The sequence below is a fragment of the Fukomys damarensis genome, unplaced genomic scaffold (genome assembly GCF_012274545.1).
Source record: "Fukomys damarensis isolate Sample0158 unplaced genomic scaffold, DMR_v1.0_HiC HiC_scaffold_10, whole genome shotgun sequence".
NCBI lineage: Eukaryota > Metazoa > Chordata > Mammalia > Rodentia > Bathyergidae > Fukomys > Fukomys damarensis.
The window spans coordinates 7,780,398-7,793,936 of NW_022900922.1; the positions used below are offsets into that span (position 1 = coordinate 7,780,398).

At 45.9% G+C, this 13,539-nt stretch overlaps 1 protein-coding gene across 3 annotated transcripts in view; it reads left to right on the top strand.

The window, feature by feature from the left end:
- Window positions 1-13,539, top strand: part of Adarb2 (adenosine deaminase RNA specific B2 (inactive)) — a 224,822-nt gene that overhangs the window by 170,736 nt on the left and 40,547 nt on the right. For all 3 annotated transcript variants that reach the window (XM_033761832.1, XM_033761829.1, XM_033761831.1), the window contains exons 5-6: window positions 3,846-4,014; window positions 7,919-8,070. In XM_033761832.1, coding sequence (XP_033617723.1) covers window positions 3,846-4,014; window positions 7,919-8,070 — 321 coding nt within the window. The remainder of the gene's footprint in view (window positions 1-3,845; window positions 4,015-7,918; window positions 8,071-13,539) is intronic.

Here is a 13,539-nt window from a genome sequence, read left to right on the forward strand (position 1 = left end):
TCTCTCTCTCTCTCTCTCTCTCTCTCTCTCTCTCTCTCTCTCTCTCTCTCTCTCTCTCTCTCATAGGTTTCTATGTCATTCTAGTAACATTCTATGTGCAGCACTTATGTAATATCATACAATACCTTATTTTGCAGACATTTCTGTCTGTGCTTTTTCTCCCTAAATGTAACGTATGCTAAGAGATAGGACTGTGTCTTAAACAGTTTATGTCTCCTATGTTACTTAGCATGGTGCTGGCACAGAGGAGGTGCGATTAATGAGAAGTGAATAAGCAAGTAATGCGTTTCTTGAGCCACGTAATTGTACTGAATATGGCACAGCCTGGAGTCAAACAGAGTTGAGAATTAATGAAGGGTGGAAGGGAAAGCAGATCCTTTTTTCTACAGCTGTAATTTCCATGGAGTCAAGAGGAGAATCAGACCTGGGCCTCAAAAGCAAGAGCACCTATTCTCAAAGAGTTTGTTCCTAAGTTAGACCACTTGTGCCCCCGCTACCTAAATACCAAAACACTTTAAAGAATTATTAGAAATGTGATGTTCCATTACTCTAAATACCTGCTTTAATGGAGCTGTAATTTGCAAAATGTTTTATCCACTGCAATGGCTTTCTCATGAACTGTTTCTCAACAATCCAAAGTTTCAGTTAGAAAATGGCTCCAAGGCACTCCCAGAGAGGTGAGCGAGTAGCTGGCTTGCCCTTCTCCCTGTAGCCTTAGCTCCCACTAACAAATGTCTGTCACTCCCACCTCTGCAACCCCCCAGGTGGGAGGCACTCCACGGTTAAGTGGCTGAGCCACAGGGATGGGCAGAGCCTGGCAACTAAGGAAGGGGCAGCAGTCATATTTGTAGCTGCTTTCAAACTTTCCATGGGAAGAAAACACAAAGAGTTTAGTTGTATTCACGTCATGGTCTTATCACAAAAGCGTAGGGGCTGACTTGATAACTAAACACATTCAGTTGTTTCCTGAGATCATTGAGAAGCTAAATCCTGCCTAGAAGGGGAGAATGAAGGACAGTGTGACCAGGACTCTCAAGTCCTTTTAGAAATCCAGATCAGCACAAGCCAGGAGGAGGGCAGCAGAAGTGAGTGGCAGTTGTGCAGGGCCAGCTTTCTGGGGAAGGAAGGAGACAAGATAAACAGCAGCCCAGCTGCTGGAGCTCTCCAGAAGCACGGAGAAGGCAACATGGCTGATGCTGGGGAATCCCACCAAAGCATACGGCAGGTTCCAGGGCCTTGATCGCCAGCAAATGCATCGATGTTGGTCTCTATCTTTCCCCTCCCTCCTGCTCCTTGTTCTCCCCTCTGGTCCCACTCAGAGCTGTTTCTTCTTGCCTTTTCTCCTTCTCTACTCCTTCTTATCTTGCAAGGAAAGATCCAAGCTGTATGTGGAGCAGGAGGAAGCTGAGGTCATTTAGGCTTCAGAATTAAATCCTCAAGAACGAACACCTCAAGCTAGAGGCACAAGTACGTACAAAATCCTCATGATGTGCCCAACACCATTTGCACTTGAAGTAAACCTTATTAAAAATGGAAAGTCTGCTCCTGTATCCCCTCAATTTACACATCATCTCTTTAAAGGAACGGTTCATACGTTTACCACAGGATTCAAAGGAGTTGGATAAGATCGGCCGCTAACCCATCACTCTATACTGAACACACAACACACAGTCCAGAACCCAGAGAACAGTGGGTTGCTCAAATGTAATAAGATAAATGAGTATCACAACATTATTCCCTGACTTCCAGTGGCAGTACCTATAAAAATGGATTTCAGTCTGGACTGTACCGGACAGTCTAATTACAGGAACTCCTAGAGAGCCCCTTCTTAGAATATTTTATGAAAATTCTGATTCCTGCCCTCAAGGAATTTACTCTCTAACTGAAGAGAAAAATACACATTCACACACGGATCCATTAGAGCAGGAGAAAGAGTAAACTTTGATTTGTGGGCTTCTAGGATCTTTTAAACAAAGGTGATATATATTGTGTTTTAAAGATGTTAAGTTAAGAGTCTGTTTCTGAAGTGTTTGTTGTTGTTGTTGTTGTTGTTTTGCTTGCTTTCAAGCCTTGCCGCCATTTTGGTTGAAGAGGTATCTTTGACTATGATCAAAATCAGTATTATCCTATGAAAAGTAAATCACGAAGCATCTCATATCTTTTCATGTCAGAATAAACAATTATCAGCTACTGTCCTGAAAGTTGATCCTACCGGGGCAAAAATAAAAACACAGAGACCAGGAAGTGGGGAGGGAAATATCTCTAGACAATAATTGCTACTGCCCCCATCTTTTGGGTGAGGAGCTAGGAGTCAGAGAGATCAGTTGATTCATTGTTAAGTTTGACCTCAAAACTTTCTGCTCTTACCATGAGATACTACGTGAGTTTATTTCCCACCATCCTGACAGAGCTGTCAAAATTCTTTCAGTTGGTCACCTATGACCAGAAGCAAGCAGAGGCCCAGTTTCGTAGCTCTAGAAACCAGCCCATGAAAATACATGGTTTTCAAAATTTCCTAAGCCCTAAGGACCAGCTGCTGGGTGATCCCTAAGAAGACCAGGAAAGAGGGAAATGCTCAGGCTATGGAGAGGATTGGTTTTGTCCCTCTGTGCAGCCCCCAGAGTTGGTTCAGGCTGTGGTCTCTCAGAAATTGAGGGATACTGCTCTGGCCACTCTCTGCCGATGAGATGCCTGCTCATGAAGGAAATTAGCATGGAGGGAGTGTTGGAGAAACCCCTCCATTGGCCCCAGCATCAGCTTGTGAAATGCGGCTCTGAAAGATGTGTCTAGAGCCACCACCTCAATATACTTTCACCCCCATAGCCACTTCCTGTTTCACCAGCGCTGCTAAGGCACATGATCGCAGCTGTTCCAACCCACTGAGCTTGTCTTCTACGAATTCAGATTTGCTGGAGCTGCAGGGCAACGCCCCCCACCCCATGAGGGTGAGAGAATCAGAAAGGCGGGTCTGCACAGGGCAGAAGTGTACTCGGTAGCACAAAGACACAGATCGTGAAGGACTCTCTTGGATTTAGCTACTTACCTGGTTCCCACGCTCTGGGAGAACAACTACACTGTCGTACAGGGAGGTGAAGTAGGTGTATCTGGCATCAGGGCTGTGCAGACGTCTCCCCCATGCCCAGGGCCATGCCTCTGTGGGACAGGGCCTCAGTTTAGGAGCCCTTTATTGCTTTCACCCTCTCCTGTTCACAGTACATCCCCATCGGCAAACATCTCAGCGAAGACTCAATTGTCAACTTGGAGGAAGAGGTGGGTGGAAGTCCTTAGGTAGTTAGGGCACACCTGGCTAAGAGCCCTTCCTCTTCCCCTTCATGGTTTCAGCAGGAAACCCTGTAGCTCTCCCGGATCCCACCCTCTCCCCACCATGCTTGGCTGTGGCCTCAAGTCACTTCCTTGATTGCAGGTCACCACCCTGTCTCTGTCGCGCCCATCTTTTCCCAAGACTCTCCTATTCAAAAGTGGGGACATACCAACTCCCCATTTCCCATCAAATAAATAAATAGTCAGCAACTCAAATATAGCTATTTGGGCAAAACTCAAGGGTAGCCATGCTGACCTGGGTTTTGAGAAGTCAGCAGACGTCTCAGAATGAGGGATATTTCCCAGCTGCCTTTGGGGTGCAGCAGGAAGAAATCCATAAGCAAGGCAAGGTCCTGCAGGACACACCTTCTATCAGTCACTCAAACCCAGGGACACAGAACTACATCCTGCTTGTCCACCTGGGAAATGGGGGAAGTTGGAAGGCCACCTGCTGCAGGTCTCCCAGTGGCAGAATGGGGGTTCACGAAGTCCAACTTGTTCTGACCACTTTCTGTGTCCCTCAGGCTTGGACACCAGGCAGGCGCAGGTCATCGTCCTGTCCTCGGGGACCAAGTGCATCAGCGGTGAGCACATCAGTGACCAGGGGCTGGCGGTCAACGACTGCCATGCGGAGATCGTGGCCAGGCGGGCATTTCTGCACTTCCTCTATGCACAGCTGGAGCTGCACCTGAGGTAAACGGGCCCATGCTGGCTGGACGTGCCTCCACCGGGGAGCAGCCAGGGAGCAGAAGGGGAGCACAGCCAGCCCAGACCCGCCACTCCCTTTACCCTGGCCAGTTTCCTACACAGGGTGAGCAGTTACACACCATGAAGCATTCATCTTTCTCCAGACCTAAGATGTCTTTCACGCACCACAAAGGCCAACAGTCTTGAAACATAAGGTGTCATCCTCATGACCTCATGGAAGAAATACCTGTTTGCCTGTGGGTGACAGACAAGCATACCTCCACACAGGTGCCCACACGCAGGACTACATGTGGGACACATCCCGTCACAGTTCGTTTCATTTGATTGTTTTCTATTAAAACATTTGAGACATTACTGCAGCACCTCATAAGTCAAATTTTCCATAATGAGGTTCAGATGCCTCTAGAGTCAAGGAAAATCACTAGCCATCACTGTCCCCTTTATGCTTTCAACCCAAATGGCAATGAGACAAAGAGAGGATCCAGCTCTAGGGTCAGCTACAATGTACAGAAGTTTTCCCCAAAAGAAGCAGTGACCCAGATCCGGCATAAACTGTGTCTCCTTAACTGTAAGTTGAAATGAAAGCATTTCTCTTCCCATCTCCAGCCCCTGGTTATTATACACAGAGTTAGCCCTACGAAGGAAGGAAGGAAGGCGGGGGAGAGTGGAGAAATGAGGAGTGGAGGGAGGAAAAGAAAGAGAAATAGAAATAGAAGGAACGAATGAATTCATTATCCCTTGGGAAGCGAGAACTACTGTTCTCTCTGAATCCCACAACTGTATTTATTGAACTGAAAATGTGTTCAGTCATAGAATAAGGTAATTTGGATCAATATACCTGCTCTCTACTCTGTGTAAACTTTCAGCCATGGAAAGGCACCACATCGAGGTTGACACTGATGCTAAATTTTGATAAAATTGTTTCCATATCAAACAGGACCCACAGCTCAACATTCCACAGAAGTCCTGCCTTCCTCCCTTGTCTGCCTTGTTTTGAGAATTCCTCAGTCAAGGAAACTTATTATGAGAGCTCAGGGTTTCTGTAAGACTGGCCAAGACCATCTCTCAAAGGCTCATAAATGAGCTACTATTCTATTTCCTGTCCCCTTGTCCTGAGGGCTTTGTCCCTCAGGTGAAAGGCTGTTTCCACTGGACAAGTCTCGGGCAAGCAGCTTTCACATAAGCAGTGTGACTGTAATACACGGCGAATATTTAAATTTTTAATGTATTACAGTAGAAGACCCATCGCCATTAATCCCCCTGTGAAACACTCCTTCTTGATTCTAACATACTTATCCCATTGTCCTTGTCACTTTCTGAAGCAGTTCTGGAAACTCTCATTTGTAAGTGTCTTTATGAGGTGTGGTTAAAAAAAAATATATATATATATATAGTGCATGCTGCTGTTGAGTGTCATCCAGCAGAAAGGCAGGCTTATAAAACATTGTGGTGTGTCCTTGTTCATCTTTTTCACCAAATCTGGCACCAGATGACTTCCAACTCTTCCCCAAAGTCCAAATGACCATGAAAAGTATTTTTAATCAATTCAGGATTCAAGGCAGCTATGACAATGCAACTTACAGACACTCATGAAAGAAGACTTCCAGAACTACATCCGAAAGTGGCAGGAAAAATGGAATAAATATGTTTGAAGTGAGAAAGAGTATTTTGAAGGAGATGAATGGCAAAGTGTCTTTTATTGTAGCATTTTGTAATTAAACATTTACTGTATTTTCAACCATAGTTCCTATAACATAATGGCGTTCTGTGCCTTTCAATTCTTCTGGTTGAGTCCGTCTTCCCACACCCGCCTTCCCAAATGTGCCCCATTCTCTATAGCTAGTCCTCAGGAAATGTGCCCAAAGTAGCTAATAACAGGCTTTTGGTTTTCTGGTACCAGGGATCAAACACAGGACCTTGTACTTGCAAGGCAGGCGACAGCACCACTGAGCTAAATTCCAAGCCCTAATAACAGGTCTTGAGAGACCTATTTCTGGGCTCCATCTCCAAGCACATCTTGAGCAGGGTGTTCTGAACTGAAGAGGCCCATGAGGTCCTAAAATATGAGCTCCAGTGCTGGAATTTCTAGCAACTCACGACAGCTTGCTCTGGCAATGAGAAAGAACCAGACTGCCACCTGGGCTGGCATCTCTTTCTCAGACACATTAAACAGGAACAGACATGCGGGTAGAATGAGCACATGACAACTCCGATGCACGCCTAGGCAGAGCTGCGTAGTCACAGTGGTTTGATTGCTGTATCTTCCCCGAACGTCCCTTCCCTGCCTTTTCTAGTTGCCCCTTACAGCAGTGTTCCTCAAACCCACTAATAATGGGATTTCAGGATGTTTTTAGTGTCTCATTTGTGCCCATTAGATATGCAGAAGCCACACAAAGAAAGAAAAGCCCAAACAGATGCCAAACAGACTCAAATAAAAGCAATAACTTATGCACTCAATTTTTATCTGAGCCTCTGAGCAATACACAGCAGCCTGAGATACTGGACATTCGTCTGTGAGGCGGCTGGAGCTGGAAATCTCTCCAAATGGGAGAAGAAAGATTTCTCCTATACCCAACTGCCCAATTGGAAATGACTCTGAGTACCCCTACCTCCTGCTTGTGTCACAGAGGCAAATGAACCAGCATTTACCGGGCGCTGGCTGCGTGCTTGGTTCAGTGCTGCCAGCTTGAGAGGCTGAGGGTGTTCGAAGACGATTGTACTGACCCCTGACCTGCACAGGGGCGCCAGCTATCGACCACAGTAGCAGAACAGCCAGTTAGCTCCTGGGACCTGCTGGGAGGTTCTGCAGTCTTCCTGGGGTTTCCTTGCACAGATGAAGGGGTGGGTGGTGGCCAAGGTGCAAAGGCTCAGCAGCAGGAAGGCTAGCAATTGTAGAAAATGTCTACTGTGCTGCCTGTGAGGTCTCAGGGCCCAGCAACACAGAATCCATCAACAGCGGAGTAGAACGAGTGCAAACAGCAAAGGTGCAGCAAGCAGACCGCTGGAAACCAGCGAGCAAACTCTGAGAGAAGACTTGAGGCCACAAATGCCCACCGTGTTTCCCCTCTTCAACCAAGGCAGGGGCCTGAAGTCTGAGTTTAGAGGAGTCAGGGGGGTTTTGGGAGGAGCAAAAGGAACAGATCCCTGCAAGCTTTGCCGGAGACTTGTTTTCTTCCTGATCCACCCTAGATTAGGGCTGGGTGCAGAAGCAAAGCAGATTCCTCAGTGCTTGCTGCTCCCACCTGCCCATGAATGCAGCCAAGCCCAGCCCTGCACGTCCCCATGCACCTACCCACCTGCCCTTTTTTGCTTGTCAGTTTTTGTTTTTGTTTTCTGGGTTTTTGTTTCTTGTTTCTTTGTTTTGAGGCAGGGTCTTGTTAAATCCCTGGATTACTCAAACTGAGCTCAAAATTGCACTCCTCCTGCCTCAGCCTCCCAGAGCTGGGGTCACATGCATAGGCTGCCATACCTGGCTCCAGCCACCCTTTTAAGATCCCTTTTCTTTTGTTGACACACACATGCACGTGTTGCTGGCCAACACTATGTCAAGCCAATAGTCCCCAGAAAGATTCTGCCCCATTCAGTGTTTGCGAATCCACAGGATTACAGTTTTGTAAATTGTAGCTACTGGCCTACAAAAGATAAGTTTGAAATGTAAATGTGAAGAGAGGATGAGCAGGGCAGGATTTCCGCTGCTTGTGCTGGCTTTCACGTGGCTTTCATTGCAGCCCAGTGCAGAAGTGTTCATGAAGGGACAAATCCAGAACAGAGGGTAAAGAAGGGAAAACCCGGGCAATAATTCTACAAAACGGGATGGATACATTCACCTGGTTGAAATCCTTCTGGCTGAGTTTCTAATAAATGACCCAGATCCTCTTTGTGTTCCTAGCAAGCGACAAGAGGACTCGGAGCGATCAATATTTGTGCGTTTAAAGGAGGGAGGCTACAGACTTCGAGAAAACGTCCTCTTCCATCTCTATGTGAGCACATCGCCCTGTGGAGATGCAAGACTCAACTCCCCTTACGAGATCACCACAGACCGTAAGAGACAGCACCTTTGCCTTTTGTAAACAGTAAACAGCCCAGGCTGGCCTCTGTCTATCTAGACCCTGTTCTAGGCTACCTTGGCCCAGGGGCCCTGTGCGCGGGTGGCTGTGGCTCTAAGATGCTAGAAGTAGATTGCAATTAACTAGATAATCTTAGCTCCAAAATCTTAGTCTGCCGTGCCTGGATCATTGGTAGAAAAGTAATTTGAGGTCTCAAATTAGCTATCTAATTGCTAGAGGCCTCTGCTTCATTTTAATAGGTCAGACAGTCCTGCCATCCCAGCCTGGAAAATGCAATGAACATGGCAAATGAGAATTACATAGGGTGCAAGCAAATTCAAAGTAGCTGTGTTTGCCTTCATTTGCAACTTTTGGGGAAAATAAAATAGCTTTTGTAACAAAGCCAGCTTCAAGAGATGCCCAGCAGAAGTGGTGCTCGAGTTAACAACACATTTCCTTTGCTGGAGTCCAAGAGAAGGAAAGAATCTTGGTGCCCTCTGCCCCTCCCAGTCAGGTCCATCAGCAGAGTAACCACATTGCTCTCCAGGGCCGGAGGCCAGGAGGACCTCCACTCTGATGCCAGGGATGGCAGTGCCTCTACAATAAACAATAAAGTTTCAAAGGCATGAGTTCAATCCTCCTCTCCTTAAATGTTGTGATGGGAGTCTATTACTGGTGCTGTTTCCATACATTTTGCACTTATGAGTCTGCATGCATATATTTCTATGTCACACACACATATACTCATTCACTCACACTCTCTGAAACTCTTTCCAGAAGGAGGCCCAGGAAAATACTCCCATGAAGGCGATGAGCATAAATATAGGTACAGTGGCACCTCGGTTCACAAACTTAATTCTTTCCATGATTCTGGTGGCAACCTGAACTGGATGAGAACAGAATCACATTTCCCCATAAGGTCAACAGTGAGCCAAACCACTGCATTTGATTTGGCTCTCGTCCAATTCAGGTTGTCACCAGAATCATAGAAAGAATTAAGTTCATGAACTGAAGTACCACTTATATATGTATTTCTACCACCTAGACATGGTCACAGTCAACATTGTGTGGTTTTTGTTTCAGCTAAATATATAGATAGAATATTTTACCCAAAAATAAAATTAAAATAAGCATATGTATTTGATGAAGGCTCTGGTTCCAATAAAGGTAGTGGAACATCCAAAAGTTCATTCTGTGCTCAGGAGATCTCCAGTAGAAGAACAATGGACAATACAGTTAGTAAAGGGTTGGTCTGGCCTCTGACTCTCCTGATATGGAAGGCTATATTTGCACCCTAGTTGCCAAAGTCAGAAAAAATGAGTAGCTATTGAATATCTACTGTGTTCCAGGCTTGTCATGAGTGCTTCCATCAAAAACAAAGAAGATAAAGGAAGAGGATAATAGTGTTTTTAACCTATTTCTCTAATCCTTACATTGGTTGCTGAATCAGTGAAATTCCTTCTCCTTTCTCACAGACTGTCCTGCAACCCCAGTCCTTTCACATCAGAGATTGGTCGGATGAGGTTCCCTAGAAAGGAAGCCTTTTCACATCCTTTGAAAAGCAAGTTGGAAAATTAAGTGAAAGTGAGAATCAGAAAAGGGATCCCATTCACTAAACTGTCCCAAGGAAGGCAAGAGGGCCAGGGTGGCCTGGGCAGTGTGACAAATGCACAGAGCCGTCCTTGTGCAGGGCCTGGTGAGACCACATAGGGTATGAGAGAGACAGAAAAAAAATGCAGTGCTGATTTGTTTTCATTGAAAACACCCATCAGCATGCATCTATATGACACACTCTTTCCCTACACAGTCATGAAATCTAGTCTATTTCCCAACAGACAGCTACTAGGAATCAGCTCTCCATCTTCTCTTGAAAGGTTTGGCATCATGAAGACCCAGCCTAGGGGCCGTCAGACTGTGGCAGGAAAAATCTGGTGAGACACTGAGGACTAGACCTACTTCATCCAGCTTCCTCCTTGGCCCATGTGCCCCCAGTGGGAGTCAGGAGAGGGCTGAGTGAGGACAGCAAGAAGCTGGGCCATGGCTTAGACTTCCTGGTCTCCCCCGGGGATAGTTTTGGTCCATCGAGCTTCCCTTGTCTCTGTACATCAAGCACCAACTGCGGCCTCACCAGCCCTCAGATCTGACTGGCAATATTGGTGCCAGAAAAACAAACAGATACATTTTCACAGGCACCTTGGGGTTCACTTCCAGGCACAGATGTCTTTTTTTATTTCATGGCACATTTAAGAAGAGGCAGGTGCTGCTAGGAGAAAAAAATAAAGCATTTTCCTCCCATTTTGCTATGCCAGGTGAAAAAGGAGATGCTATTGCCTGAGTTATGTCTCTGAATCAGGGCTGGTGTCTCCTCAACTCTTCCCACATGGGAAGTGTGGAACAGGCAGCCACTCGGTGAGCTTATAAAGTGGACTCATCAGCCAAAAGCTGTGCTTCGTTTAGCCCTGTTCACTCAGTGAGGGCAAGATAACTCAGATGCCTGCTGTCTCTGCTTGGAAGGAGCCTTCAGAGAGACTGCTCAGCATCCCTCATACCTCCTGAGGGAGACAGAAACTCAGGTATAAATTTTGTAATCCCCACCTTAAAGAAATCTACTGAGCTCCAGTTTGCAAAAAGAGACAAAGCAGCCCTCTGTGCAGTGTTTTTCATTGCTACTGTTTAAGGAGGGCTGGGCCAGCAATTAGCTCAGTGGTTCCACCTCCTGCCTCACAAGCACAAGGCCCAGAGTTTGATCCCCATACAAAAAAAAAAAAAAAAGGAATGGTTCTTAAGAAGGGCTGGACTGCTAGATAAGAGATTGAGAGCAACAGGGCCTATGCTCTGAGGGGCTCCTGCCAGGGTCAGCTGTGGTGACAGGCCCCATGCCGGAAGGCTTACTAGAAAAACAAATGCCAGTTAGGGCTATACCTGGGGTCAGCAGACAGCACCAACTATCCCCCAAAATGTTAACCCTATAAAAGCCCCAGCCTCACCCTACCTCCAGACCAAAGGTCCATGTCACTAAATGAAGACCTAGGGACTGTGTTTCCTGGACCAGCTGTCCTCCAATATGCTCACAAACACAGAGACTGCCCGGCACAGACATGCTCGGTGCATTGCATTGAAATCTTTATTGAGGATCTAAGAAGTTCATCCTGAAGTAAGGGAAACTCTGAACTGGTGTTCTCCGCCTGCCTGGGATTCTCTGGCTCTCCAGCATTGTGCCTGGCTATGACTTGGTCACTGATTGCTGTAGTTTTTTGTTGGTTTTTTTTTTTTTCTTACCCTCAGTTTATACAAAGCTTTAATGAACTCCACATGGGGCCTACACCATACTTAGCTCCATCAACCTGCCACTGTGATAGAATTATCTTTTTTCTCTCTCTGTCTCTCCATCTCTCTGTCTCTGTCTCTCTCTCCTCCAACCCTTCTTCCTCCCTCTTCTTCTCTTTCCCCCCTCGTTCTGCCTTGTGCACGTACAAACATACACATGTACAAAACACACATGCACAAACACGTCTACATAAGCACATGTGCAGACATTAGTGTATAGCCACACAAACGCCCAACAAGCAATTCCTCAGCATCTACGAACTCAACTCCAACATGACCAAGCCTAAGTTTAGAAACTTGAACCAGTGGCCTAGATTGTACCTCTTCCTTTCAAAGAATGAAGGAGAAGGGAATGGAGGAAAATAAGAATATTTTCTACAAAGTCTCAGTCATTCAAATAACAAATAATCAGGAGGCCAAGAAAGACCAGAGAGTCTGACTTGAAATGTCTAGGGACATATTTCCAACTCCCCACCAGATGCACTGCTTCCCACCAGGGGCTTCTCTGGCCAAGGAGCTGTCCTCCCAGCTCAGAAGTATTCATGAGTTCCATGAGCCCTGTGGACCGAAGTCAGCTAGGATCCCTGAGGCCCAGATTCTAAGTACTAGGAGACGACACAGGACTCTGATGTGGTCATCAGGCCTGATTTCCCTGGGATGCCTGTTGCTGGGAAAAGTCCACATTCTGAGTTTTATTATTTTCTACCAAAACATTCGTCCAGATCGTAAACATCTCCATTCTTGGAGGCTTTGAGTATGGTATCAATGCCAATTGGCCTATGATATTTCAGGAGCTATATGTTGCCTGTGAGTTTAGGAATTAAATTTCACTGTTTCCATACCTGGTTTATCTATCAGGGCCACCTGAGAAGTTTTTTTAAATCATATTCCTACCATATGCTATTTGTCTGAGATGTTAATCCATCAGGGGTGGGAAGAAGTTCACAAACCTGCAGTTTTCTGAACATCAGTCATGTTTTAAGTCACTAGATTTGAAGTCCCTTAAATATCTCCTGTCCAGACTGGGCATTTATTTCTTGCTGGCTTAGTGGAGGGTCTTTGAAGAGAAGGTGATCAGCAGAATATGTGCAAAGGACAGACGGAGCTCTGAGGTGGGGTCCTCTGACCCACAGCACAGTGGACAGCTGAGCAGGCTTTTGCTGGGCCATCACATGCACTGTGAAGGAAAGGTTGCTGAGTGACATCCTTTGCAGACTGAGGCCTCTGGTCTTACACAACCCCGAGCTACTCTGACCATCTCAGCTGACTCAAAAATGCTAAACCATATGACTTTCTCCATGGGCCAAGGTTAGTCCAGGGGCAAAAAGGCTTAAAAGACATTTCTTCACTCCATCAGGAGAGGACACTGTTTCTGGGTCAGAGTCGGGATTTTGACAACTGTTGTTAAGAAGCTTAACAGCGCCACTACTACCAAGGAGGGAAGGCTCCCTCCAGACCCACAAGGACTGAACCATTTCCTTAGTGGTTCTGGAGGACAGAGCTGGAACCCAGGCTGTTACCCTACATGGAAGAGATGACCCAGAAGACTGTGAAGGATGTCACTGTAAGAAAAGACCACGAGGTGCTTCGCCAACAAACTTGTTGCACCTTCTTTCTTATGATGGCTTTTAAATTAACCTTGGGAAACTCAGCTCTTATTTCCATTCTCCAAGAATTTACTAGATTAAATTCTCCAATCAATTTTCCACATGCCGTGCCATGACAAATAGCAAAATTATGTTATATATTTATCTATAAATTTATGCTAAGTGCCTAATACATTCATTCTAATCCAGTTCCATACTTCACATAAATGGTCAGTTTAGGAGGCTCAACCAAAATCCCATGAGGCCAGAGAATCTAAAATACATTCCCTAAATTCTTATCTTCAGAGTTGTCTTCTGAGTTAAAACATGCAATATATGATCATTTTCATGAACTGTAGATGGCCTCATAATTCAACATTACCACTATCAACATCAAATGAGGCAAAGATCGCCTACATGACTACGTGATAACTATTGTCCATCCTATCACTGTAATAAATAGTGGGTTACTTCAGAGGTATGTCTTCTGGAACGCAACTTTGTGTGTGTGTGTGTGTGTGTGTGTGTGTGTGTGTGTGTGTGTGTGTGTG